This window comes from Parasteatoda tepidariorum, chromosome 4 (genome assembly GCF_982258835.1).
Source record: "Parasteatoda tepidariorum strain Cologne lab strain chromosome 4, Ptep-v5.0, whole genome shotgun sequence".
NCBI classification, from domain to species: Eukaryota; Metazoa; Arthropoda; class Arachnida; order Araneae; family Theridiidae; genus Parasteatoda; species Parasteatoda tepidariorum.
This window is the reverse complement of record NC_141758.1, coordinates 20,370,402-20,396,957: the sequence shown is the minus strand read 5'-3', so window position 1 is coordinate 20,396,957 and position 26,556 is coordinate 20,370,402. Positions and strand designations below refer to the sequence as shown.

General features: G+C 28.2%; 1 protein-coding gene across 2 annotated transcripts; it reads left to right on the top strand.

Moving 5' to 3' along the window:
• The first annotated feature begins 1,928 nt into the window (after window positions 1-1,928).
• LOC107443543 (U1 small nuclear ribonucleoprotein C) lies at window positions 1,929-19,456 on the top strand. Of its 2 annotated transcripts, XM_087160730.1 has the most exons (7): window positions 1,929-2,100; window positions 3,522-3,564; window positions 12,805-12,913; window positions 13,030-13,125; window positions 14,589-14,720; window positions 15,709-15,758; window positions 19,197-19,456. In XM_087160730.1, exons 1-6 carry the CDS (start codon window positions 2,093-2,095, stop codon window positions 15,732-15,734), a joined length of 414 nt encoding a protein of 137 aa, XP_087016856.1. In that variant the 5' UTR covers window positions 1,929-2,092; the 3' UTR covers window positions 15,735-15,758; window positions 19,197-19,456. The 2 variants fall into 2 exon arrangements, with proteins under 2 accessions (XP_087016856.1, XP_087016855.1); XM_087160729.1 differs by lacking the exon at window positions 15,709-15,758.
• Window positions 19,457-26,556: the final 7,100 nt, after the last annotated feature.

Here is a 26,556-nt window from a genome sequence, read left to right as displayed (position 1 = left end):
TTTTTGCAGTGGGGGGGGGGGGCGCACCTAAGTCTAAAACATAATCAAATAATATTAATTCTCAGTCTTTAAGCCAGGATATAAACATTTCCATTACAAAAATACCTGTTAGAAAAGTATATCAATTTTGAATTTTTTCCCATCAAAACTTTAAAATAATGAATGTAATTGAGAAGCAAGAAAATATGGGCAATAGGAATTTTTTTTGATCAGTAAAACAAAACTTAATGGAAAAATTATTTTTGATATAAATATGGCATGTGTACAGATGGATGGAAATGGAATTTCTGAAGTTGAAAACAAATTGTAAAATTTGTATTGGAATTTTTTTTTTTAATGATTACGTTACATTTGAATTTTCAACTGTGTAAGAATTAATCACTTTTAATGAATAAAACGTGGAAAAAAATGCAAATAATTATTAAATACAATCTAGTTTAAAGAATAAATGTGTTAGTCGAACAACATTATTATCACAATAAAACTTAATATTGATATTTCAACTGTAACTGTTGTACCTATTTTCGAACTTATTAATTATTCTTACTGTTCATGTATTTCATTTCAATTTTCAAACTCAGCTGCTTACTTGAACAATAGGGCAAAAATCTTAAACAATTTTTATCACAAAACATATTTATAATGAAACTACATAAATTATTTATGCTACGTCCTGTGATTGCTTTTTTTAGGTGCACCTAAATACTTTTCATTTTTGAATGCTTATAAGTTTAATTTTTTTAACTCTAATCTGAAATATTTAGGATCCTCTCAATCATCTTATCTTTCATAATTTATTGCTACCAGCTGTCGAGTAAACAGCCTATTTTGTAAGTTTTTCGTCCATGCATATCCTTTCTCAAAAGGTTGGTGAAGGGAAGGGAAGCATCAGTTAAAAAAAAGTTTAGATAGAAAGATAGTGGTGGTGCCATCTACAGAGGCGTTATTGAAATATAAGAAATTTTTAAAATGATTTGTGTAAATTTGTAATTAAATACATTGAGTTTGGGAAAAGAATACAAAAATTATGTGCTAATTAATTCGAATTATGTTAGTCAATTTAATGCAAAAATTTCCTTATTTTGTCGATGATTTTAATCAAGTCTATTCTATTTCGCATTGAAGTTAAAAATATTGGCCCAAACTTTTTAAATTCATTACTTTGTCATGAACTCATACTCCCCTCAAATATGACGGAAAATTTACCTACACTGAATAAATAAGTGCCTCAAATTTTACATTATTGCTTAGTCTAATTAAGGAAACATGCTTTATATTAGTAACACCAATTGTATCACGAGTATGCTTGGGTCACATCTTGTTATGATTATGAAATATTTCTTTTGTATTTTTTATTAAATAATCATGTGAAGACTCTTGAGTCAATGAAAAACGAGTGAACAAAAGAGATCTTATTATGAGCAGTAAATATATTTTATTCAATACATGAAATGCTGCCTTTTCTTTACATTGAATGATCGTTAAATACTAAGGATTGTATAAATATATTTGCACTTACAAACTATAAATAATTTATTCGGATTTCTGTTCGCAATTTTTGCATTTTAACGTCTTAATCACCAGTCATTACATTGTACATTTAACATCAAATAAAGAAAATAGGAAAGAAACTGAACATAGATTCTTGCAAAGCTTTTTATTTATTCAACGTTCATTAATTAATTAAAAAAGATGATCATTCAACAATTAAGGAAATACATATTTCTAATGAAAAGGCAGAAAATCAATACTTCGAATAAAATATAATTACATACCCTTTTAATAATCTTTTATTATTTCTTGATAAGCTTTGATTTGAAATGAGCTTTGATTCTGGAAATGAGCGCGCCATTTTCTGTTCTGTAGACGTCTGTAAGAAGGACAGGGAGGAGGCGTTACTCATTATGATTAGTATACTGCGCATGCTTGAAAACATGCCTGGAAGGGTCATCCTGTTTCCTGAGGATTCACAGGCATCCTCACTCTATACACTACCTAGAGAATTCGTGGCTTTATTGCTAACAATATATTTTTAAAGCTGCGTTCTAAATCTGCTTAAATTTATTGCATTTCTTTTATTTTGTGACAGAAAATGCCAAAGTAAGTTTGATATTGCTGCTTGTTTGCAGATTTATTTTACTGTAACAAAATCTTTCGGTACTATTTCCACTACCGGTTTCTTGTAATTGATTTGCTGTTTATATTTTAGTGTTCTCCTTAGGAATAAAAATGGAAAGGGTTCTTCCTCACAAAGGCTCTTGGAGTTTTGAAAAGCCCCTCACTCACTACCCTTAAAATAATTCAAAATGTGTCTGTAACATTATGTAATAACTGAATTTGATCTTCAATTTTTAAATTGCCCTCTTCAGCTATTTTGTGTGTATGTTTCACGAAGTAATTCTTACTCATTATCAAAATAATTGAAACTTTTGATAAATAATAAGAGGCAAGCTAAAAGACAATCTCTGTATATAAACTTTCATCAAAGAAAGTTAACTAGAAAAAGAATTAATTGATAAACAAGACGAAAGATTTTTAGATATTTTAATCAGAAAATTGTAAGAAAAGCATTTAAAAGTGCAATTTTAAGTAACCTAAAGCTTAGGAAACAACCTTTTCTTGGAAAAAAATTAAAGGGCGAGGTTTTAAAGGTACAGCTGTTTAATTTTACAAAATGGGTAAGGAGAGTGCATTTGTAGGGATTGAGGGGAATGTGGTGCAGGGCTTCATTTTAAAAAAGCTTAGGGAGAACGCTGATATTAAGTGTAGGAAATGGGGGTATATAAAAAATTACAGAGTGAATATTTTTTATCCATAGAAACAATGTTTCAAAAGTGTACATATTAATGGTTAGTTTGAATATAATATAATACTCTTATTAAGATTTTCAAATGTGACTTGTGGCAGAATAATCCCCAAGTCTTGGTAACTCCCTCCGAGGCAGTGGCTCATGAGAAACTAAAAAACAGATATCACAGAAAAAAGGCAAACTCAAAGTGGATAACTTGTAACCTCCTCCAAACAAGCCGGCATTGTTTTTTAAAAAAATAATACATTTTTCCCATTCAAAATCAATTAAGCACCTTGGCGTATCAGGACATGCCGATTTCAGTTTCTTAGCGCCTTGTCTAGTCTAGTATGAACTCTGGTTAAACCAGGTTTTCATTCCAGAGTTGATTCTTACATTGAACATTCTAAAAAAATTGTTGTATCATTATAGCTCGAACACATCCATGAGATAATTGAAATTGTATATATTGCTTCAGTTATTTATTCATAATAGATGTTTAGACAACAATGATTATTCATATTTACTTTTTAGCTGTGTGAGCTGTGTTTATTTATTATTTCTTTAGGTTAACTTTGATAAAATTGTTTTTAAAAAATTCTGAAACAGGTGTCTAGAATTTTTTAGCAAAAGAACTTATCAAATATGATTGAAATTTAACCAAGTTATTAAGAAATAAATTAAGAACTTGTGCAAATTATATTTTAATGTATTTGTTTCCTTTTTTTTTTAGGTATTATTGTGACTATTGTGATACCTACCTGACCCATGATTCAGTAAGCATAATTTTCTTTTTATTTTCAATACCAGCACTATATAATTTGAAAATTTTTATAAGTTATTGGTCATGTATATATGCAAGAAATATTTTTCCAATCACAAATTTAAAATTATATCATATATATATGAAGAAGATGTAAATTATATTTAAGATTATTAGAACAGAAAAGATACATTTGCTACACAATTAAAAATTAGTACTGAAATTAGTATTAAAAATTAGTACATTTTAATAATAATTATAAACATCGGGGTTGGAAAAAAACTAAATTTAAGAAATGGTTTGTTTTATTTAAAACAAAGGGTTAAATAAACTTTAATGATCTAAATTTGAAGTAATTAATCTCTGTAAGGTATAATGAAGGCTTTTTAAACTATTGTCAATGTAAACAATTGAAACATTTAATATTTTGGCTTACCAAACTGATAGATATATTATATACAATTTATGCATGCATCACATTGTGGATGTACTTATCATAGTATATTAATGTAATTTGTGCAAAAACTAATAATTTTAAAACAGTTAATAATAAGTAACAGTTAATAAGTTGGCATCAATTTAAACAACTTTATCTTAAAATGTAGCATAGAATTATGTTATTAAAAAATGGTTCCCTTAGTTTTAAACAGAAAACATTCAAAATGAAAAATTTAATAAAAGTAGTACTGGTAAGTACCTTTAGATTACAGTTACAAATTATTTATAGCAGAACTATGATTTTATTAATTTTATGCTGAAAACAACCGAAACAATATGGAAATCAATGTGGGAAAACTGGATCCTTCCAGTTGATTTTTCGACCAATATAAATGCACTGATAGCACTAGCAAACTGTTTATGTCATAAGCTTTAAGCATAACAATGATTTTACAAATAATGCAGCATTGAATAAAATAATAAAATCTTACTCAGTGATTCTGCTGAAGAGCTATGGCACATTAAATATGCTGGAAACTATTTGGAGGACACAAAAAAATTAAAGAACATTCTCAGAAAGCTTAATATTTATTGAAAAAATAAAAAATGGTGTTACTGCAGCTCTATGTAAGCAGTATAAACTAAACTTTTTTTAATTTGTATTAGAAGCTGAAGGCGAAAATTAGATTTTGAGTTTAATTGATTTAAATGTTCTCGTTTTAATCCTTATTATTACTGAATCAATTAATAATAAAATTTTATTTCCTAATCATAAAATATTTATTTTTATGTATATCTTAAAAGTTAACATTTGTAATTTAAATAAAGACATGTTTTTCGTAAGAAAAAGAATCCTGGTCCTATGGGCCAATAACTTCCTAAGTCTAGTGAAATCACTGATACTACAGGGTAACAAAAAAGTATAGGGATCACTTTTGTTGTTATCTACCACTAAAGTTTTAAAACCTTTTTACATATATAGCATACTGATCTAAAGCTCTGCTATTAGACTTTCAATTGCAATACTATTTCATAAAATCACAAAAATGCCCTTGATGAAATTTGACAAAAAGCTAATTGGTCAAGTACAAGCCTTTTTAGAACTTCGATTGAGCCACAGGATTATACAAACCCATTTTAAAAAGAAAGGTATTGCGATTTTACTCAGCCATATCAGTCGCATCAAGAATTCAAAACTCGGATCGATGCAAAATAATGCTAAATCAAATAGAAGTGGATGATCAAGCAAATTGAAGAAATCAGATTTGCAGGAGCTTGATAAGATGACATCAAAACCGGATCCACCAACACAGGCAAGCATGACTAAAGCACTTAACGTGAGTCAGCAAGTTGTAAGCTATCAACTAAAACAAAAGTTGAAGAAAAAATGCCATAAAAAACCTAAATGTCATCATTTAAGTGAGAGCTCGATGCAGATTAGGAGGCAACGTTCCTGGCCCCTCTACAAGCTTCTCCGTAAGGACAGATGGCGAAAGTTCATTACAACTGATGAAGCTTGGATCTATCTATCTGATACCAATACTAAATCTAAAGTTCAATATCTTAACTGTGGGCAGAACAGGCGAGACTTGACACCAACAACCATGGTGCCTCATCCCAAAGCCGTAATGGTTTGGATGGGCATATCCGCCCATGGTGTGACCAAACCTCGGTTCGTGAAACCTGGGGCCAAAATAAATTCTGAGTATTACATATAGAAGATATTAAAGCCCTTTCTTAAGGATGATTGCTGCAGATTGTACTCTAATGGTGATACTGTGTTCTAACTGGACTCTACCCAATCGCATGCATCTAAGGTCACCAAGAAATTCCTAACAGATCAGCAAAGTGCAATTCCTGAGACCAGAACAATGGATTCCAAACAGTCCTGATGCTGCACCATGCGACTATTTCCTATGGGGACATCTGAAAAACAAACAGAATAAGCGAAGAATATCTGCATTGAGAGGCCTTCAAAGAGCTATTAGAGAAGAGGTGAAGAAAATCCCCCAGGAAATCATTTTGCGGGCTTTAAAATCATGGCCGAAGCGTTGTAGACAAATCTATTATGCCGGAGGCCGACATATTGAGAAGCATCGCTGAATTTATGTAATAAATTTTGGAAATAAAAACATTCAAAAATGATCCCTATATTTTTTTGTTACCCTGTATTTTTATACAGTACAAAGCTGATAACAGAAAAAATTTTAAAAATAAACTGAAGAAAATAAAATATACAAACTTTGAAGAAGCTCCTCTTTCCAATTTTATGTTTTTGATTGTATACTATAGTTATAACAAGATTAAAAACTTTATTTCTTTAATAGTTCTGTAATTTAAATTAATAAATTTTAAAGTAATTTTTAAACAAACGTATTAGAACATGGAGTTGACCGTGGCCAGTTTTCATAAAAAAAAAAGATTTAGGTGTAATATCACTTCCAATTTATTTACATTCATTTATTTTCTAAATATATTTTTAAGGAAAGGGAGTAATACGTTAGCATTTAGAAATTAACTAAACCATATATTTATTAGAAGTAACAGACTCACATTAGTAAATAAATTTGAGAATAAAAAAGTTTTTTATGGGAAATTTTACTACTTTTTTCATTTCCTTGCATTTAAGCTAAGAGTATTTTTATTTATGTAGAAAAAATTAAGTGACTTAAAATATTATTTCTTTTAAAAAAAAACCAAGCTCGATTATTTTTTAAAAAAATGGTTTTTGTTGTATGTACAGAGTGATCCCACCAGCCTGTGGAAACTATAGTTTTCCGAGTCCCCTTTTACTACAATTGGGTCCCTATTGAAGATATGAATTCTTTATTCATTTATTAATATGCCAATTAAAAATAGTTAGATTCTATTCCAGGGTCTTTGATCCACCCATACCTCCCCCCCCCCTAATAAAAAACTGACTCAAATGGGTTTTTTATAAATGTTAATAAAGAATAAGATAAAAGAAAAATAGATTTAAGGGCTTTCATATTTATTTTAAATATATTGATTCTAGAATCTTCAAGTCAAACTAACTATAAAAACATAATTTAAAGAGTAATTCCTAAAACTTCTAAGAAAACTGTTAAATAAGCACTAGTTCTGTAGTTAGTTGACCTGCAAAAGGCTTATTCTATAATTAAATAATAAAGCTATAACTTATGTTTAATACACTTAGCTTTAATAATAAATAAATAAAATAGAAAACAGCATATTTCTATGATCCTAATATTATGATTTTATTTTTATTCAAGGAAAAGTTTAATTTAGAGTACTTTATTAATACATAGCATGAAAAGATGGTACTACATTAAAATTAAAACTTTTTTGTTTAAATATTAACTTAATTATTATTTTTGTATAAAAGTTTTCTTTTTATTGAAATTGTTCTTGTTTGAATTAAAATTTTAATCTGAAAAGTGTTAAACCAGGTAATATCTTAAAAAACCCGAATAAAACCTACTAGGTTTGTTTTCTTCCCTTTAAACCCTGTATCTATTCTTAGAAAAACAAATGATTTTAAAACTAGAAGAGAGTTATATTTTGCACCAGGGAAAAGCAACAATTTAGTTTCATACTCAATATTATTTTAATTTTTCCTTCAGCTATCAATAAAACAGATAAAGAATCTTTTTTATGTATAAATATTTGAAGTTCAGTTATAATTTGAACAGATCAAATCTGCTGCTGTCTGGTAAATATATGTATATATATATTTATGCTGAAAAGCTTAGAAATACATCATAACTTCCTTTTCGCGTCCCCTCTAAAATTTTTGACATATTTGATGTGCGTAAGTGGAAATGCACCTTTTTATATTGAGTCATCAATTCTTTAATAATATTATTTTAAAATAAATATTTTTTTTTACCCTCGGTAAATTATTATATCTTTGTTTCTTTGTTCAGTTTTATTTCTTACAGTTGTTACACAGTGCCGTAACTTCACCCCTCGGGGCCCTGGGGCAAACATTTTTGGCGTGGGCCCTTTCAAAAACTTTCAGCCGTCATTTTAGATATTTATGTATTATATTAGCGAATATATTTATGAAAACAAGTTATTTGTACGCATATAAATAGGATTACAAAACAATGTAAGTTTTAAACATGACAAAATGCAAAATTTCAGTGAAATCGATTAATCCTGAGAAATTAAATTTTAAAAAAGTCGTACTTATAAAACTAGATTTCTCAGGAACTAATGCACTATTCAACCAATTTCGCTCAAATTTGTATTTTCCATGTGGAATTAGGTACTTTAAAATGACACAAAAAAAAAATATATATATATATATATATATATGCCTTACGATTTAAAAGTTTTCAGACTGTTACTGTCCCAAAGGGGACTGATCTTTAAGACACGGTTCCTAGCAGATCACCGAAGTCAAGCATCACTGGCTGCGGTCAGTGTGCGGGGAGGGTGACCACTTGGGTCAGTCTGCATAGGGACCGAGGGTGTGCGGTATTGGTCCTCGTTAAACTGTTCAACGATAAAGTGCTCGACTTTGGGTGCAGGTCACCGGGCTACCGAAGCGGGGGTGCCAGCCCCTCTACAAAGGATCAAACCTCAAGGGATGTTTCCCAGACCGTCGCCAATAGCTTTTTGTGCAGCACTAGTGTGACGTAAATGATCAACATCAGACTATTGTTAAATAAAAATTAGTAAATATTTACTGAAAGTTATTTTTTGCATGGAATTATCTTTAGATAACAGAATTTTATAATCGTGTGCAAAATTTTTTCAATTCCCTTAAAAAGCTCTCGATCTGTAGTGAAATACAAAAAAATAAAATTAACATTTGGGGGTCCAAACTTTGGAAAGCTCACCCGACCCAACTATTGGGACCATATTTCCCAGATTGCAGCTACCTCCTATATTACGGTGGTTAGAAAATCGAATCTGTTGAACAAAAGTTATGTTTATTCAGAGAAAGTATGTTTTTGTGTCTGATTGCGTAACTTAAAATAAAATATCGTGCACTAATTAATTTGCATATTTGATGTCACACCCTCGAATTATTTAGATGGAGTACTAGAATGTGAAGATTCGATCATTAAATCAAAAGTTATTCAGGGTGGTACTTTTTTGGTTCACTGTACGTAAATGTTACCAATTTACGACATCTCACCGAGTAAATATGACTAGGGGGAAAATAGCTATTCATGTTGTCTACTCCTGTCCAGGGGTGAAAGCGAGACGGAAAAGAGGAAAGGCTGGTAGTAAAACCTTTTCAGTTATAGCTAGTTTTGGGGAGGAGTTTACTTATTCTTTTTTAAAATTTTTCAGCAATATCTACTTTATCTTGGAAAAGAAGCAGTTTTATATATATGCCAGAATTATAAAAGAAATCTTGATAGTTACAGGTATTTCATTTTTTTCGAAAAAAATGCTGGAATGAAATGTTTTACGTACCAGGTTTTTCTCTTTTCCGTCTTGCTATATAAGGGCTTTCACCCATGCTCCTGTCCCCCATGTCCATAGTAGCCTCCTTTTCCTCTAAATATAATGCTAATCATAAAATACCAACTTTATAATCCTGTTGAATCCGGTTACTATATCGTTAGGAAGGTCTTTTCAAGACAAAACCATTATAAAAATGAAAATTATTTTTTGGTTTCAAATCTAAAAGTTTTTGATCGCGTTATGGAAACTGAAGGAAATTATAGACTTTCTTTTTTCTATCTGCACATGTACCCACATTTTAAAAAGTCCTAATTGAAAAAATATTCAGAAATTTTTTTCTCTATATACATCGATTAACAAAAACAAAGTTGCCTTTCTCCAATATGGACAGGTCCCTAGAAAATCGTTTTTGAATATTTGGCCTATATATTCATAACACCATGTAATCATATGTGACAAAATTATGACGAAGAGTAATAGTTTTTTTAATGAAAGAAAAATGAGAAAAACTCAAAGCATATTTGCTAATTAAAAAAAATTATTTTTAATGGTTTGTCATGGAAATGAATTTTAATTGCTGCGGATTTCTAAGCTGATGTTCATAGCTTTTTTATTAAATTAAATGCGTTCCGTTATTAAATTAAATATGATTTTTTTATATTAAATGAAGATTGCATTTCACTTTTTAATGAAAACAAAGTTGTTAAAAACCCTAAAAATTCGAAGTTCCATTTTAAAAAATTTAAAGGTGTTAATAATTTGAAAAATATAAAATAAGAACAAAATCCATGCACCCAATAAACGGTAAAATTATCAATTAAAGTATTTACTATACAAATTAAATTTTATATACGAACATAAAAAAAAGCAATTTTTATGTTACCATTTTTATAAAAGAATTCGAATAGTATATAAATATAACATTTAAATGCATTAAATGAGTTAATGCAAACATTTACTTACCTCCTGATAAATAAATTTACATTTGGTTTTGCTGCTTTCCAAAGAAAATTTTTATTAAGAATGGGAATTGTTGATATCACGATTTATGTTTGAAAAAAATGAAGTTGCAAATAATTTCAATAACTCTTAATTAAAGTTAAATTTTAATTTCAAAAATTGAATAAAATAAAAGCTAACAGAAAATTTATATCTGAATTAAAAATGGTTAATTTAAATGACGCAATTAAATGAGCTAAAAACTGGAATTTAACTGAAACGTTTTACGTTTGTCTCAGAAAAATCTCTTGACAAAATGTCCTAAGTAAATGTCAACAAGAGTCATTCCCTTGGATCCCTTAAAAGCTTACATCTATTTTCCTAGAACATCTAGATAATTGCTAGTTTAAGACAACTTAAGGGACATATAGATGGTACTGTAAATATATGACATTTTATGAAAGCACAAAAGAGCCCAGGATCATAAAAATGAATAAGGCAATTTAAAGAAGCAAAAGGTCATTTTCCCATGGTGTAAAAGGAGATTATTTTTTGAGGAGTCAGATAACTGTGGGTCAACTCTGTGGGTGGTATGAAGAACCTTCATACCACCCACAGTCAAAAGATGCATTTTTCAGGACGCGAAACAGTGGTACTTATTTTAGTTTTCTAAACACTTGTTATGTTTTTTTATGATGTGCTCCTCTTCTCTTTTCGTGTTTTAGTTTTAAATTTTTTTAATAAATTAAAATTCGTAATATATAGAAAAAAATTTAAACAAAGCAGAAGTATTTTTCTTGTGTGGGGGATTTCTACTTCAATTTGGAAAATAACTAGTAAATTGGAAAAAAAGTAGTTTCTTTTTCTGAAATTCTCAGTTCTATTTTACTTTATTGTAGCGAATGTCAAGTTTCAGAAGGGGTGGCGCACATTATCTTCTATCTCAATTAAATTTCAGAGGAAAATAAAGTTTTCAATTTGGAAAATAGCTTTTAAAGTCGAAAATAAGAGTTAAGTATAAATTTTACTTGACTTTATTCCTGCAAATGTCTGAATTTCAGAAGGGGTGAAGTATATTCTTCGCCCCCTCACTTTAATTTTAGAGGGGAAAAAGAGTTTTTTTTTTTTTTGGAAGATAGATTCAAAGCTTTTTTTTTTTTTTTTATTTTTTAAAAACAATTTTACTAGACTTTATTATTTCAAACGTCTAAATTTCAGAAGATACAAAATACATTTTAGTCCCCCTTACTTTATATCAGAAGAAAAAATTTTCGAAGTTATGTTAAAATTATGTTACAATTTTTTTCTTCTAAAATCTCCTACTTTACTTGATTTTATTCTATTAATGTCTAAATTTCAGAAGTCCAAATTTCCCCCTCACTTTTATTTCAGAAGAAGAAAAAAATTTCTATTTAGAAAATAGATTCAAAGATGAAATTTTTTTTAGTTACCAATTTCTATTATTTTTTAGCACTTCGAAATTTCGAAAGGGGCGAAACACTATATTCGCCCCCTCATTACTATTTCTGAAGAAAAAATAGAGCGAAAATTGGAAATAAAATATTTTTTCCACTTTCATTTTACTTTTCCAAAAGTCAAAAAATACATTAATCGCCTATAACAAAATAAAGTTTCCTACTTGATATATAACTTCAAAGCTGAGAAAGAATAGCTTTCTTTTTCTTCTCTAAAATTACCTATTTTAATGGACTTCGTCTTGGCGAATAACTAAATATCAGAAGAGGCAAAGCACATAAATGTTAATGGAATATTAAGGTTTTCTTATTTCAAAAATAGCTTCAAAATTGAAAAAAAAAATCTAAATTACTGATTTTACTTTATTTTTGTGAGTGCCTAAATTTCAGGAGGGGCGAAGCGCATCGTTTGCCCTATCACTTAAATTTTAGAGGGGCCCTCTGCCTCCGCCTGGTTGGCACGCCACTGGGTCTGACGCTAGATAGTAGAGGAAACAACTAAGCAAACCAGAAGTGCAATATACAAAAAGTGTTAACAATCAACTACATGCAGCTGTGGCCTTTCCTCTTCTCTGCAAAGTGTGTTTGTTCTTTTGAGAAAGGGAAATAATTCGCGAAAAGGTGTTCTACCGTTTTTTACCCTTTCTTTTATGTTATAGTAGGTACGTAATTACAAAAAAGAAAAATTTTCAGCAACTCTATCTTAACACAATTTCTTTCCTACATATATATAATTAGAGTACTGTATTTTGAAAAAACATGATGTGGTCTCTTCATATGGGGCCTCCCTTGACCGTCGGTGTCCCGGTTGCCCCGGCGTAGTTACGGCCCTGGTGTTACATTTTTATTCTTTCATTACCTCTGTGATTTACTAATGTTCACTGCTTGTGTATATTTTTTCAGTTGTGTTTTTAAAATGTTTTGATGATAATTTGATTAAAATATTATAGAGTTTTTTTTTAATATAAATCTTTTCATATTTACTTTTTTTTCAGCCTTCAGTGCGTAAAACACACTGCAATGGGAGAAAGCATCGGGATAATGTAAAGTTTTATTATCAGAAATGGATGGAGGACCAAGCTCAATATTTAATTGATGCTACAAGTACGTTTAGTTCTCAAAAATATGTCTCTTGCTTTATAGTTCTGTTTTAAATTTTCTCACATAATCATAATTCTGTATTATAGCTTTGATTTTATAAAGTCATGTTTGTTTTCTAGCTGCTGCATTCAAAGCAGGGAAGATTCAATCTGCACAGTTTCCCAATGTAGGGAAGCCTGCTGGGGTAATGATTCCACCACCTGCAGGTCTTCAAGGTATTATCAATACGCTTTATTGTTCAAAAAAAAATTTTAATTTGTAAATATTTGGCTATATTGTGATAAAATTGTCAATATTTGTAAATATCAAGGATATTTCCTCACCCTTCTGCTTAAAAAAAACCTGAGTGGGATTGTTTTAAAAATTTTATTTAGAAATGATTAAAAAAAAGTTTTTTGCCAGTCAGTTGTTATTATAATTTCACACATTTTAGAATATTTTATCTAACCTTGATTATTTTCTATAAAGCTGTTAACCAAAGGATTTTTAATATATTTTTGAAATTTTCATTAAATGGAAAGTTATTAAATTTTAAAGAATAAAAAATACTTTAACGGAAATGGAACAAATTATACTCTTCAATATTTTTTCCAAATTTTTTAAACTCAATGATATCATAAAATATTCATTTCATTAGAAAATTCTATAATTTATATTCCATAATAAATTATTTATCAAAGTAAAGTGACCGCCGCAATTTAATTAAAGTTTTGTTGTAGTTCCTTCTGATTCTATTAACCTTTTTAAATTTCGATCATGTTTAACAAGCTTATTTGCTTTGAGAGCGAAACTGTTTTTTATTTTATTTTATTTGGATTAGACAAATTTGCGAATAGGAAACATATCTTTTATAGCTGTTGAGCTAGCTAATTTAAGCTCTGTGTTACTTTTCTAATTGCAAGAGTGACTTAAGTAAATGTTGAAGGATATTTCATTTTTTGTCTACTGATAATGGTCAAAATAAAAAAATAAAAGAAAGTAGATCTATTATGATGGAAATAGTATTTGGTGTTTTTCTGAAAGGTTGCCTTTTCTTTAAGTATCACCAAACAATGTGTGTGACAACTACTTTTATTTTTAAAAAAATTTTAATGGAATAATGGTCCTTGTAATAGTACATTGATGAAGTCTTCTGGGACAATATTTTATGATTTTCAAGTTGTTTAATGTTATAATGATTTGATAAATTTTCAAACCATTTTCTAGTCTTACTGCTGTTGAAATAGTTGTGAGTTATTTTTATTTGTTTTCGTTTCATTGTGATAAAAAATCTCATCTTTCTACATTTTTCACAAATGTGCATTTTTCATAGCATTTCAAGTATAGACTTTAGTACATATTATAAAGACTTTTGCAATGGGCATCTTCAAATTAGACATTTTTAATTTCTATACCTAAGTTTTTTATTATTATTATTTTGTGTGTGTTAAAGTGAATTTTTTGGATTTTTTGTGAAGTGATTGGTAATTAATTCTATTAAAGATTTTAGATTTAAAACTTATATTGGATGCTTCTTTGTGTGACTGCTAGTAAATATAGGATATCTTAACAGTTTTTATTCAAAAATAATTGTTTCAAAGTTTAAAATTTTAATACTTTTAAATAATTTGCATATTTAGAGGATTGTTATATTTCTGTCGTAAATGTATCGAAGTTTTTAATTGTTGTTCGTATCTAGGACCAAGACCGGTTGCCCCTGGACAACGCATGCCGGTCATGGGTCCACCTCCAATGGGACCTATGCCCACACCAATGGGAGGTCCAATGCCCGTAATGGGAGCTCCTGGTCCTCACAATATGATGATGCCTGGTAAGATATCATTTTGTATATCTTATATAATAATGTTATATTTATGTGTTGATACATTTTGATCAAATGTTAAAATTTTTAGTCGCTAAGTTAAAATGTCACCCATTTTAACCCTTTCACTATGAATTTTAAAAAATGATTTTTTTGTCCCGTTTATTATTCAAAAGGACAAAATAGGTCACAAATTTAGTATTTGGGAATTTTCTGACAAGTGGTTATCAATTTAGAGGTTGGGACATATATGACCTAGCTGTACTTAATGGTGGGATACATATGTCCCACCTGTAGTGATAGACTTACTACAAGCACATCTATCATTCCTTGAAAATTTATTATATGGACTTTTTTTTACATGGTATGATACAGGGTAAAGCAATCTTTGCATAACCCGACATTACACATTGGACAACAAGTTATTTTTCTATGTTCATTTGTGAAAATATGAATGGACATAACAATCCCAATGAAGAATATGAGTGGGATATATCTATCCCAGCCCTAAGTCACAATACTATTTCGTGCAAGAAACTCTTATGCGCCATCTAAGGGATATTTGACACATGAAACACGAATACTTGGTTCGACTCTACGACTGGGACATATTACAATGAGTTTCTAAGTGCTTTTCGAGTACCCATTTGTAATTTTTAAACTTTTGTTGGGACAAATGAGTTCCATTGGTAGCCAGAGGGATAAAATAGGCTCGTCATTACGTTTTTGAATACGTATTGGTATTTTTTCATTAAATTTTTCCTTAGTATCACTGAAATTGTGAAAGTATAAAGTTATCTATGCAATCAATGCAAATAATGAATTCAAAACTATTATTAGGTATCAATTTTGCACAATCTCACTAAACAATCCTGCGAAAAACATTTAACTAAATTTACTGTAATCAAAAGTAGAATAGGAATTTAAAAAGCAAAATTTTATATTAAGTTGCAATGGTAATCTAAAGAATGATTAAGTTTGAATTTTATTCCAATAGACTTTGGACTAGTGTTAATGCAATAGGAAATTTGGAGGTATTTTAATAGGGTAAATATAATATTTTTCTATTTTAACAATCTGTTTCTCATTAAGAAATAAAAATAATAGTGTTGTAATCTAAACTTCCAAATAATTGTCACTTTGCAACAAAACATGTTATGAATAGTTTCCAAGTATTTAAATTTCATGTTTGAAGCAAACCTTGCAATCTCGTTAAGGTCTCAGCCATAACAATTTTATATATTTTTTAGAGAACATAAGTTTGGGTTATTAGTAAAAACCCAAATAATAATAAACCCAGGTGGGTTAAGTTATTTAAAAAAGAAAAACAAAATATGTTTTTCAAATTCTGTTTATAAGTAGGAATTTTGTGTTGCTAATGTTTTCAACAATACGCTTGTTTAATCAATGCCGTATCATATAGTTCCGAATATAAATCATACAGTGTGAGCAGAGAATATGCTCTTTCTTTAAAAATTCACTTCATTTAATTTATTTTTTTTACTCAATTGAAAATGCTCATGATCTTAGCTTATCTTATAAAATTTTCTTAAAGTGGGAAAATTTCTGTAAAAGATCCCTTTCTAAGTGGATCATTTACTCAGTTTATTGCTTCCTAATTTATATGAAAGAGTATTTTTGTTTAAAGATAAAGTCAACCACATTTACAGTACTGAGTTTAAAGCTTTTCTTTCTTACTCTGAAATGTCCAATTTTTTTATTCAGAACTCTCCATTTTTAAACTTATTAAAGAATGTTTAAATAACTATCTGAAGTAAATTCTATTTATAATCACAATTATGTATTAAAATTTTTTATAACATTATAAAAGATTATTTATTTAAGTGCCTTTAAATTTATAGATTATAGTGTTATGTAGTTTTTGTATTTTACTGACTTCCAAAACACTTGAATTACCTTTGGAGCGTCTGTTAGGCATTATACTGCAGTTTATCATGACATTTGTTTTACGTGAAATGTATTGGATTTCTTGAAGCGACTGGGGTGCTAAGTATTATAATTTAGCCATAATTATTATATCTTAGTTGAGATTTCTTATTTGGGGGAATTTTCATATTAGTATATTAAAAATATTTTTCCTCTTTTGTAAGGAGTTATGAAGTTTTGTTGTTTGCAGTGAATATTAAAAAAATAAACAGGGATCTGTTCAGGCCAAATTTACTACCGATTAGCGGAACCTTCACAAATTTAACTTTAGGAAAAATGGTAGTTTCACAAAATGCTTTTTCTTAAAATCTTATTTTTGCATCCCGTAAGAAACTATAAATCCATATTTTTGTGTTAATTTTTTAATATATTTTTTAATTTTTCACAAACTACATTTAAATTTTCACAAAATTGGGCCCCTCTCAGAAAAACCTAGACAGACCCCTGAGAAAAGAAAGTACAAATAAACTCTCAATTATCCGCGGAATTGAGAGTCCAAAGCAGAGCGAATAAGCTAGTTCACGGATGATCCATAAAACGCTTAAGTAATGCACCCATCAGCAAATATTTGTAATGTAAATGATAAATTTCAATATCTATTGGCAGTTTTATTCACATTTTCTACTTATAATTTTTTTTTTATTTCTTTCTGTATGAAAAAGCCTGCCAATTTTTTCTTGTTTCTTCGTGTTGGAGAGCAGGATGCTGAATAAAAACAGGCACAAACAGACTTATAACTTGGAAGTTCATGCGCTGTTGGAAAAAGAACACACAAAACAATGTTAACACAAAAATTGGTTCTTGCAAAGAGTTACTGCACATACATGATTTTCAGAAACTCTTATTGGTAACAAGTGCATACGCACTTTTACGCATTTGGCGTAAAATTTTATTTTCATATTTAAAGTGGTAGTAAATATTTATTAATTTTTCTTTTATAAACTTAATGTTTAAATAATTTTGATTACCAATATTCTTAAAAACATTAAGCATATATATTAATATGTATTATTATCATAGTTGTCAGCTTAAGCTTTTTCAAAAACAACGTATTTTTTGCTTAAAATTGAAATTTTAATTCCTTTTTAATACCACTGGGAAAAATCATAATGGAAAGGATTAAAAGTTGGCAGTTAAACAAATGTGTAACTTTTCCTTTTAGGGGTATAAGTGTTGTGTGAGGACCACCCTTGCATGTTAGTTATCAATTTTTTAACTGATTAAAATAGAGTATAAGTTCCAGGAATATGTTACATATTAACTAAATAAATGAGAGGATAATTCATGTCCATTTATCATACGAAGGCAAGATGGAAAAAACTAACTTTCTATTCTTGCTATCAATATCATTGCTTTGAATAATAACAATACGATCTAGTAGAAAAAATGCTTTGGTGCCGAATCTATTCATTGAAATTTGAACTTCATTCTGCATTTATAGTTGGCAGCTGTAAATCATACCCTATGTTGTCATCCTCTTTATGATTGTGTTTTCACCCTTTTAATGCCCCTTTTTACTTAGGTATTGCACTTGAAACTATAATGTTTATATGTCAACCCATTATTTGATTAATTGTGAGCACCTGGGCAACGAACATGAATGTTTGCTTGTATGTTGTTCTCAAAACTCTTTAAATAGTTATATCTCAATGCATCTATTTTCAATTCTAAATGCTATATTGTTCATCATTGCAAAAAAAAAAAAAGAAATAGTGAAGCACGGATAATTTGCAAACCGGATAATCAGGAGTTTACTGTATACTTAAGTGTCAGTTTTTTGATAGACTGAGAGCACTTTTCTGGCACATTCTATTCTTGTAATAATGCCCTTTTAAATCACTAACTAGTCAATCACTATTAAAACTTTTTTTGTCAATTCAAGAAATGTGATTGAAGAAGTGCTAAATAATAGCGAGGAAGACAGTGAAAAGGAACCATAACCAGAGAACAATATTTGTACAAGGCCTAGAATCCATTGAAACAATGAGGAACTTTTTATATTATCGCACAAACTTACAGAAAGTTAACTGCAATCTGTTACAAAAGTTGAAAATGTATTGCGGATGCTGAGCAAGGGCGTAGCATGAGGGGGCAGGCTTTTTGTTTTTAGAAAACTGTTCATTTATGTTAAGTTTTATTCATACGTTTTTAAGTAAATATCCGTACCTATGAAAAACCAATGTATAAATAAAACTTAAAATAAATGAACAGTTCTCAATTAACAAAAAGTATATCCACCCCCTTACGCTACGCCTATGGTGCTGAGGGTAAGAGAGTGTGTTCGGTCTGAAATTTCCGAATATTTTAAATAAATGTGCTAATTCATATTTTTGACATAGTAAATATTTTTGAAAAGCCAAACTTTTGAAATAAATATTTTATATTTTATGTTGACATGCATTTGTTGTTTTCTCGTATCTATTCACTATGAATGGTTCCATAAGAAATAATTGATCAAGGTTTTACTGTATTTAATTTCGACCACCTTTCCTGTAAAGAATTATATATTGTAACTTTAATTTTTTTCTTCCAATATAGGTATGAGGCCACCTGTTGGAATTGCCTCTGTGATGCCTGTTGGGCCAATGGCAGGACCCACAATGAGAGCTCCTTTAATGATTCCACCTTAGAATGTTGTACAGATGTAACATATGAATGTCTTTTTAATACATTTATCGCTCATATATATTTTATCATACTCATTGCAACAATCATTCTATGATTTTTTTTGTTTTGTTTGATAAGAAAAAATAAGTGTATGACGGAAGAATAAAGGTCTTGATGCTTTTTCAGTATGATATTTGTGAAAGTCTGTTTTCTGTAGAGGTATTTAATAAGTTGTTTGTATTTTATTTTACAATAGTTATAATACTTGGGGATAATCTAAACATTTCATTGCTTAACCGTGTCCCAGTAACATTTTTGCCAGTGGCCACTAATGAGACATTATTCTGAATTTACTAGTACTCTTATTTTTTTCTATCATAAGTTCTCATTTATGCTTGATAATTACCATTTTACACAGATTTGACAAAGAAAAATGCAACTTCAGATAAGCTTCAAGAACACAATACAGAAAAAAGAATATTATATCTTCTGCTATAAAATTTTATTTTAATAAGATTTTTCTTTCATTTGCATTTTATAGCAACCTTTTTTATGATCTTCTATCTTGAAAAGAAAACAAATATAGTGCAAAAATGCCAAAATGTATATATACAAGATTTGAAACATGTAGGGAAAAAAATATGTACGTTAGATCTTAATTTGATAAAAATAATAAATAATAGAGTGAGAGAATTAACATACTTTTTGATAGAAATTTTGATTACAATTTTTTTATAAAAATATATATTTTGTCAAAAGATTATAAGAATGCTATTGTGAAAAAGAACCTTCTAAATAATTTTCGTTAATGCCAGAATGGAACAGAACATATTATTTTAAAACTAAAACGAAAAATTTAAATATTATTTTTATTTCATTATTTATTGATAGTTGCATCTTTGATAAGGAATTGTGTTGGAATCCTTGTTTACTTTTATACTATGGATGCATTAAATCATATATCTTCTATAATTTCAAATGAATAAGAAAAAAGAATAAGGAGTGTATTAATAAACTTTATGGAAAGTATGCCTAAAGTGTACCTTAAAATATATCTAGAATAAATTTTGGAATCGATAAATAAAAAATGCATTTTCAAACAATTTTGAGTAAAATGAAAACGTTTACTTGCTTGAAATAATTGTTCTTGTAAGTATTTAACTTAGATTCATGTTGATAGGTGACATTCCATTGTCTCATTCAAGTTTTGAAATTTCAATTGCAAACGGAGTTTTTGACGTCTCTAAAAATGCTGTTCTAAAAAGTTTAGCAGTAAAAAAAATTTTTTTTCATTTTTTAGAAAGTTTTGACTAATTACCTTCTTTTTTTTCAATCTAAGAGCCTACCCAGTAAGCACACACCTCACGGCAAACGTAAGGCCGTAAGCTGGCATTCTAGGTAGGGTAACGGCAAAAGGCAAGTACAATAGGGTCCTTTATCGTTTGTTTTGAGGCATTTCAGGAAGAGGCGGAATAACTCTTCACCTATACAGGCCCGAAAAATAAAACCGTTGTTTGGCCTCTTACACTTAATTAGTTACTGGACCTTTATTGTATACCGTTGTTTGGCCTCTTACACTTAATTAGTTACAGGACCTTTATTGAATACCGTTAATTAAGTGTAATGTTACAATAGATTAATAATGAATAGATGCAGAGTTGGTAAAAAATGTGCTTTTAACTCAAAAATTTGAAAAAAATCAGGAGAGAATGGAAAAAATCCATAAAACGTTAACCGTATTTTTGAGAGGAAAAAAACAACTTTTATTATTCTTTGAAAACTGCTAATTTTTTACATAGAATATTAAAAACTTGAATTTTATTATTTTACTATAATCTAAATATACTTTATGTGGTATTACCTATTATATTTTTTAAAAAAATAATTTTATTAAAAAATAATCATTTTAAATTTTATTAAAATTTTTAAATAAATATATATAATTATTTATTTTTTCTTTTTGAAATCATTTTCTGAAGTATAATTTTTAACTCGAAATATAATATATTCTTTCTTTCTAGAAAAATTTAATACATATTCCCTTAAAAATAAGAATAAATATTAATACTTTTAACTAGAACAATTCCTTTGTTCATTGAGAAAAAGTTTTTATTTTTTCGATTGTTTATTATAAAATTTTGTTAAATTTATTGTATTAAACATGTACTTAAGAAAGACTTATTGAATTGAATACTTATTGAAGACTTTTTCTTATTGAAGACTTATTATTATTTTTTTATTGAATAAGCGATACATTTATTTTTAACGTTAAAGGATTCAATAAAAAATCCATCATTTTTGTAATTCATGGTTAAAAAAAAAAATCTAGTATAATTTATATGATAGCAGTAAAAGGCTAAAGGTCCGTCATTGTCTATTTTTTGTCATTTTAGGAAGAAGCGATATGAAAACTTTTCCCATTGTTTATGTTTTGGTCGCTTGAAAATTATTACTGTAAGCCCCAAATGAAATTAACATAAATTTTTTCCAGACTATGACTCCTTTTTTAAACCTTCTCTAAAACAAAAATGAATAGGTAAGTTTAAAATTCATGTAAATAAAAAAATCTATTTATAGAAAATAAATGAATAAAAAAATATTGTAAATTGCTTAAATCCTCCTAGAAATTATAAATATCTTGAATTTAGAGCAAGGATTTTTAATGAGATGGGCTTTTTTATTACATTAATTTACTAACTTTTATTACAATTTAAGTGTTTTGTAATAATGAATGTATACCATTTATAATAGTAAACGTTTTATTTATATAAATTGTTTTTTATTTTATTTTTATTTTAATGTTCATTTCAAATTTAATATCTTAGTTTAATCACTTACTTCTTAAAAACTGGATTCAAAATAGTTTAAATGGTCTTAAGAATTTTGAATTTTAAAAAAAATCGTGTTTAAATTTTCTGACTGTTTATAGCAAATGTCTAGTCTAATAAAGTAAATAACTTTTTTTCCCCTAAACTTTTAAGCAATACTTGAAAATAATAATTGTTTAGGAAATTTTATTCTTAAATATACGTTTTTAAGTAATAAAAATACATTTGGATATTTTTATTAATTAAACTTCAAAATATTAAGCAAATAATTTTTTTTAAAAACTTATAATACAGAATATAAATAAAAATTAAAATTATACTTTCAAAACGTTAATTATATTTATTTTTTATTTGCATTACAAAAATATTTTTTCATGCAGCATTAATTTATTTTTAAAATAGTTTTTATACATTAAGGAAAAAAAACTGTTTTGAATGCAATACATAGATGGCGCTGTTTTTTATTTTTTACTTTAGACGTGTTTTCGAGTCCTGCGGATAGATGGCAGAAAATATAAAGTGTAGGGTCTTGTAGGGTTGCCTTTCTTTTAACTTTGATAGAATTTCGCCAATTTACTCAGAATGACAGTCGGTACGGCTTTTGTCCAGGCATAACCAATTGAGGACACTACGGCGACAATATCCCCCCCCCTCTCCCTTCTACTTACTATAGTCAAGCAAATTTATCATTCATGTGTGGCAAGGGTCTGCACTATTTATTCTAGCATAAAATGTGACATAAATAAAAAAATGTTCTACTGCATATTGCCTTAACCAATTAAATAGCGGAGTAGTTATTTAAAACCATAATTGCGTTATTGAGTTTTATTTTGAAACTAAATTCTTTAAATAGCAAATTAGACAAAATTAAACATTAAATTTCTCTGTTTCAATCTTTCTTTACACTACATTCGTCACATACTTCAATTCAAGTGTTAATAAAAATAGCATTGTATTTAAAGCTGGAAAAAATACAAAAGTTACAGCAGGATTGAAAAAAAGTCACCGATTTTTTCTTCTACGAAGTCGATATAAGATTTAAATAAAAATGCATTGTGTGAAAAATTACTCATTTTCCAGTAATGTTCCCTAGTTGTAGAAAAATGAAAGAAACATAACAATACAAAATAATAAACATACATTTAATCATTTTAAAATGTCATTTGCAAAATGTTTCCTATACATGAATTAAAAACATTGTTTTTTTCTCACAAGGGGTTTTGGGTTAACAAATTTTAAAATTGTGCTATGTTTTAAATCTTAGGAACTAATAACAGAAATATGACTGAAATATTAAAATAACGGTAAGAGAACCGAAATTTTATCTGTTTGTCCCATTAAACTGTAGGTATAGTTTTAAATTTACGGTAAATTTGCAAATCAATATTTCAGAAAAGGCATAACTATTTAGACGAAATTGAATGATTATGTAATTAGAACTAAGTGGAGCTCTTTTAACCATAAACTGGTGAAAAATGAAATAGTATTTCATGCTGCCGAATCGACTTGGCAATTTTCATAGTACAAAACGAATCCAATGAATCATTTTCATACCTCCTTTTTAAAGAGTGCAGTTCTTTTTGAACTAATTTATTGAAATCCGGTTAAAGTTTGACGTTAATTTAAAAAAAATTCAAAAACAGGTCATAATTCGTAAACATGCTAATATTTAAATATATTAAATGTTTTTCAGATAGTGACGATAATTTATACCTTGACTGCAGCAGATAAATTTTTATCAATTGATCAGCTTCTACAGTCCTTTTTTAGAGACAATTTTAAATATTAATCATACGCTTACTGATAATAGTTGTTCGACACAATTTATTTTTATGTATCCTTGTTTTCTACATGGAGGCACCGTCACCTGTTCGCTACGCTCGATAATCCCTGTAGTTGAATCTCATTCATCAAGTTTGAAATAATTGAAGATCAAGTACAAATTGTTTTCTTCCACTTTTTTAAGTAAAAATTACGATTGGATTGCCAGCAGTTGCATTTTAAGGATTCCTAAGTTTTGACAAATGAAGAAGAAGGAAAAACGGTCTCGCCGAGAGTTATTACGCATTGAAGATGTTCTATGGAAAAAGCAGTTTATGCCCGCGCGCAAATTCGTTTTTTTATTCTCTCAGAACTAGCGGTATTTGGCACAAACTGTTCTTAACAATGTTCTTAAAAGTTTTTTTTTCCTGAAAAGTCGATTAAAAATTATTTGCTTAATGTAAAATTATTATACTATTATTTAAGTTCATTATATTAACTTGTTAATTTTGACAAAATAAAAAGGATAGCTGGATTTGAATGATAAATAACTGCGCTTAAAAAAATTACATTTTAGAAAGGCAGAGTGTGCGACACAATGAAAAGGATTTATAAATTAGAAGTAATTTTTTCTTGTTAACCGATCATATAAGAAACAATTCTTATTTCTCTTTATTCTACACATATTTTCAAATGTCGGTATAAAATGTCGAAGTTTTATATTTGGCAACACCTAGCCTTTTTCTATATAATATTTTTTTCTTTATTTTCATTATTTTTAATATTAAGTCAAGAGGGATATTATGAAAATCGCGTAAATGAAAACTTTTTCCACAACAATCAATAAATAATTATTAGTTAAAGAAAAAATGAAAAAAAAACTTTTAAATTGTAATAACTTTCAAACAAATAAGAGTTTCTAAAAGGAAATAAAGACTCTATGTTACGGTTAAAAACAAATTTGGCTCTTTCAGCATACCAAATTTAACTTCCGCAGCTGAATTCTTGCGGTCACAGAGCGGCCCGCATGTTATTTTTCTAACAAGTATAAGAGTAAAAATAATCTTGACTTAATTTTAGAATTATTTTTTAATTCCATTGTAATCTCCGTTCAATTTCCTACATATTAACGTAATTTGAAGTTTCTAAATCAAACAGTGTTTGATAAAATGTAACGTTAAGTTGAAAACCCCAAAACAGTGGCGGTATCAGTGACCTTTTCAGTTTTCTGACAGAGAAGGAAATTTATTCAGTTTTCTGACAGAGAAGGAAATTTATTAATATCTGCTCGTTTCACGTTAATTTAACAATGCAGTTTATTTTTCCAACTTCATATAAAAAGAATTTTCAGGAATGGTCAGTGTTAATGCTATTATTCTAGGTTCTCATGCGTTCGCACTTTTCGATTAGACCAATTTAATCGATTAGATTAACTTCAACACTATTATCTTAAGTAAAGAATTCTAAGAGTCATGAAAAAAATCATGATAGCATCTCGAAAATCAAAAAGCATCTCGAAATGATATAATTAAAAATAAAGAAGATAATTTTTGAAATTCTTGGAATTCATTGTTTTACAGACTGACCTTTTTCTTTTTACTTTCACCAGAGGGTAATTTTAATAGTGTTACATTAAATTACTTTAAGCAATTTTATATTCGTTTTATAATTAACTTATACACAACTATTGTTCTTCTTTTTGGCAGCAATTATTATATAAATATTAATACTGAAGAAAGAAAAGAATTTTCTGCGAAACGTATATTGGCTGGAATTAAAAATCAATTTAGCCCATTGACTGACAAAAGGACAAAAATTAATTTAGACACCTTCTGTAATTAATGACGACCTTAAAAAAAATCTATCCAAGAAAAACAAATGATTAATGGGTATCCAGTGATTGGAATAGTGCAATTACAATTCTCTCATGTTATTAAACAAATAGTATTCTGTAACTTCCATTAATCATTTTATTAACGAATAAAATTGTAATTGTATAGTATATTTCTTTCTCTTAATAACACATACTTTTTTTTAATTTTTTATTTTAGTAATCTTTTTTTGAATTGATTCTGTTTTTAGAAAACAGTTCAAACCAATCTTTCAATAAAATTTTATATAAATAATATCTGATATCTATAACTTATTCTTAGTTTATTTACAGTTAAATATAATAAATTTCGCAATTATAGTAAGAATAAAGAAGTTTAACAAATACGACATAGTTAAGTTAAATTTTTACTCTTTATTTTGTAAAAAAAAAAAAATTTATTTGATATGCATATTTTTTGTAGAATATTTATTTTGAAGAACTTGTAATTCAACATAACGTTGAGTAATTTACGCTGCGTAATTCTTTTGCCGCATTAACTTATTTATTCTTTATTTGACTTAGCTCAAATAAATATCCCCATAAAATCAATTTAGAGCAGTTCAGTATACATATCTTAATAGAAAATTAAAGGAGTTTAGTTTCCTACTCAGAATTTTAACACTTTAATCTTTACGCTACTATGACAGATATTAAATGAAAATATTATTTTGAATTATTTTCGTAAAAACAAAGTTTACTCACTGTCCCTTCTTTACACGACCCATCATGATAATTAATTCCTCGAATTAGTGCTGTTTTAAATAGTTTTCGATAAAATTATAATAATTTGTATTATTGGTAATTATTGTACTAAAATTAGTAGTTTGTA

Bases quoted from the DNA above. Each gene is read 5' to 3' on its own strand.
- LOC107443543 (XM_087160729.1), top strand. The intron at 12,914-13,029 runs GTACGTTTAGTT...TTTGTTTTCTAG, and splicing joins ATATTTAATTGATGCTACAA to CTGCTGCATTCAAAGCAGGG. The intron at 14,721-19,196 runs GTAAGATATCAT...CTTCCAATATAG, and splicing joins TCACAATATGATGATGCCTG to GTATGAGGCCACCTGTTGGA.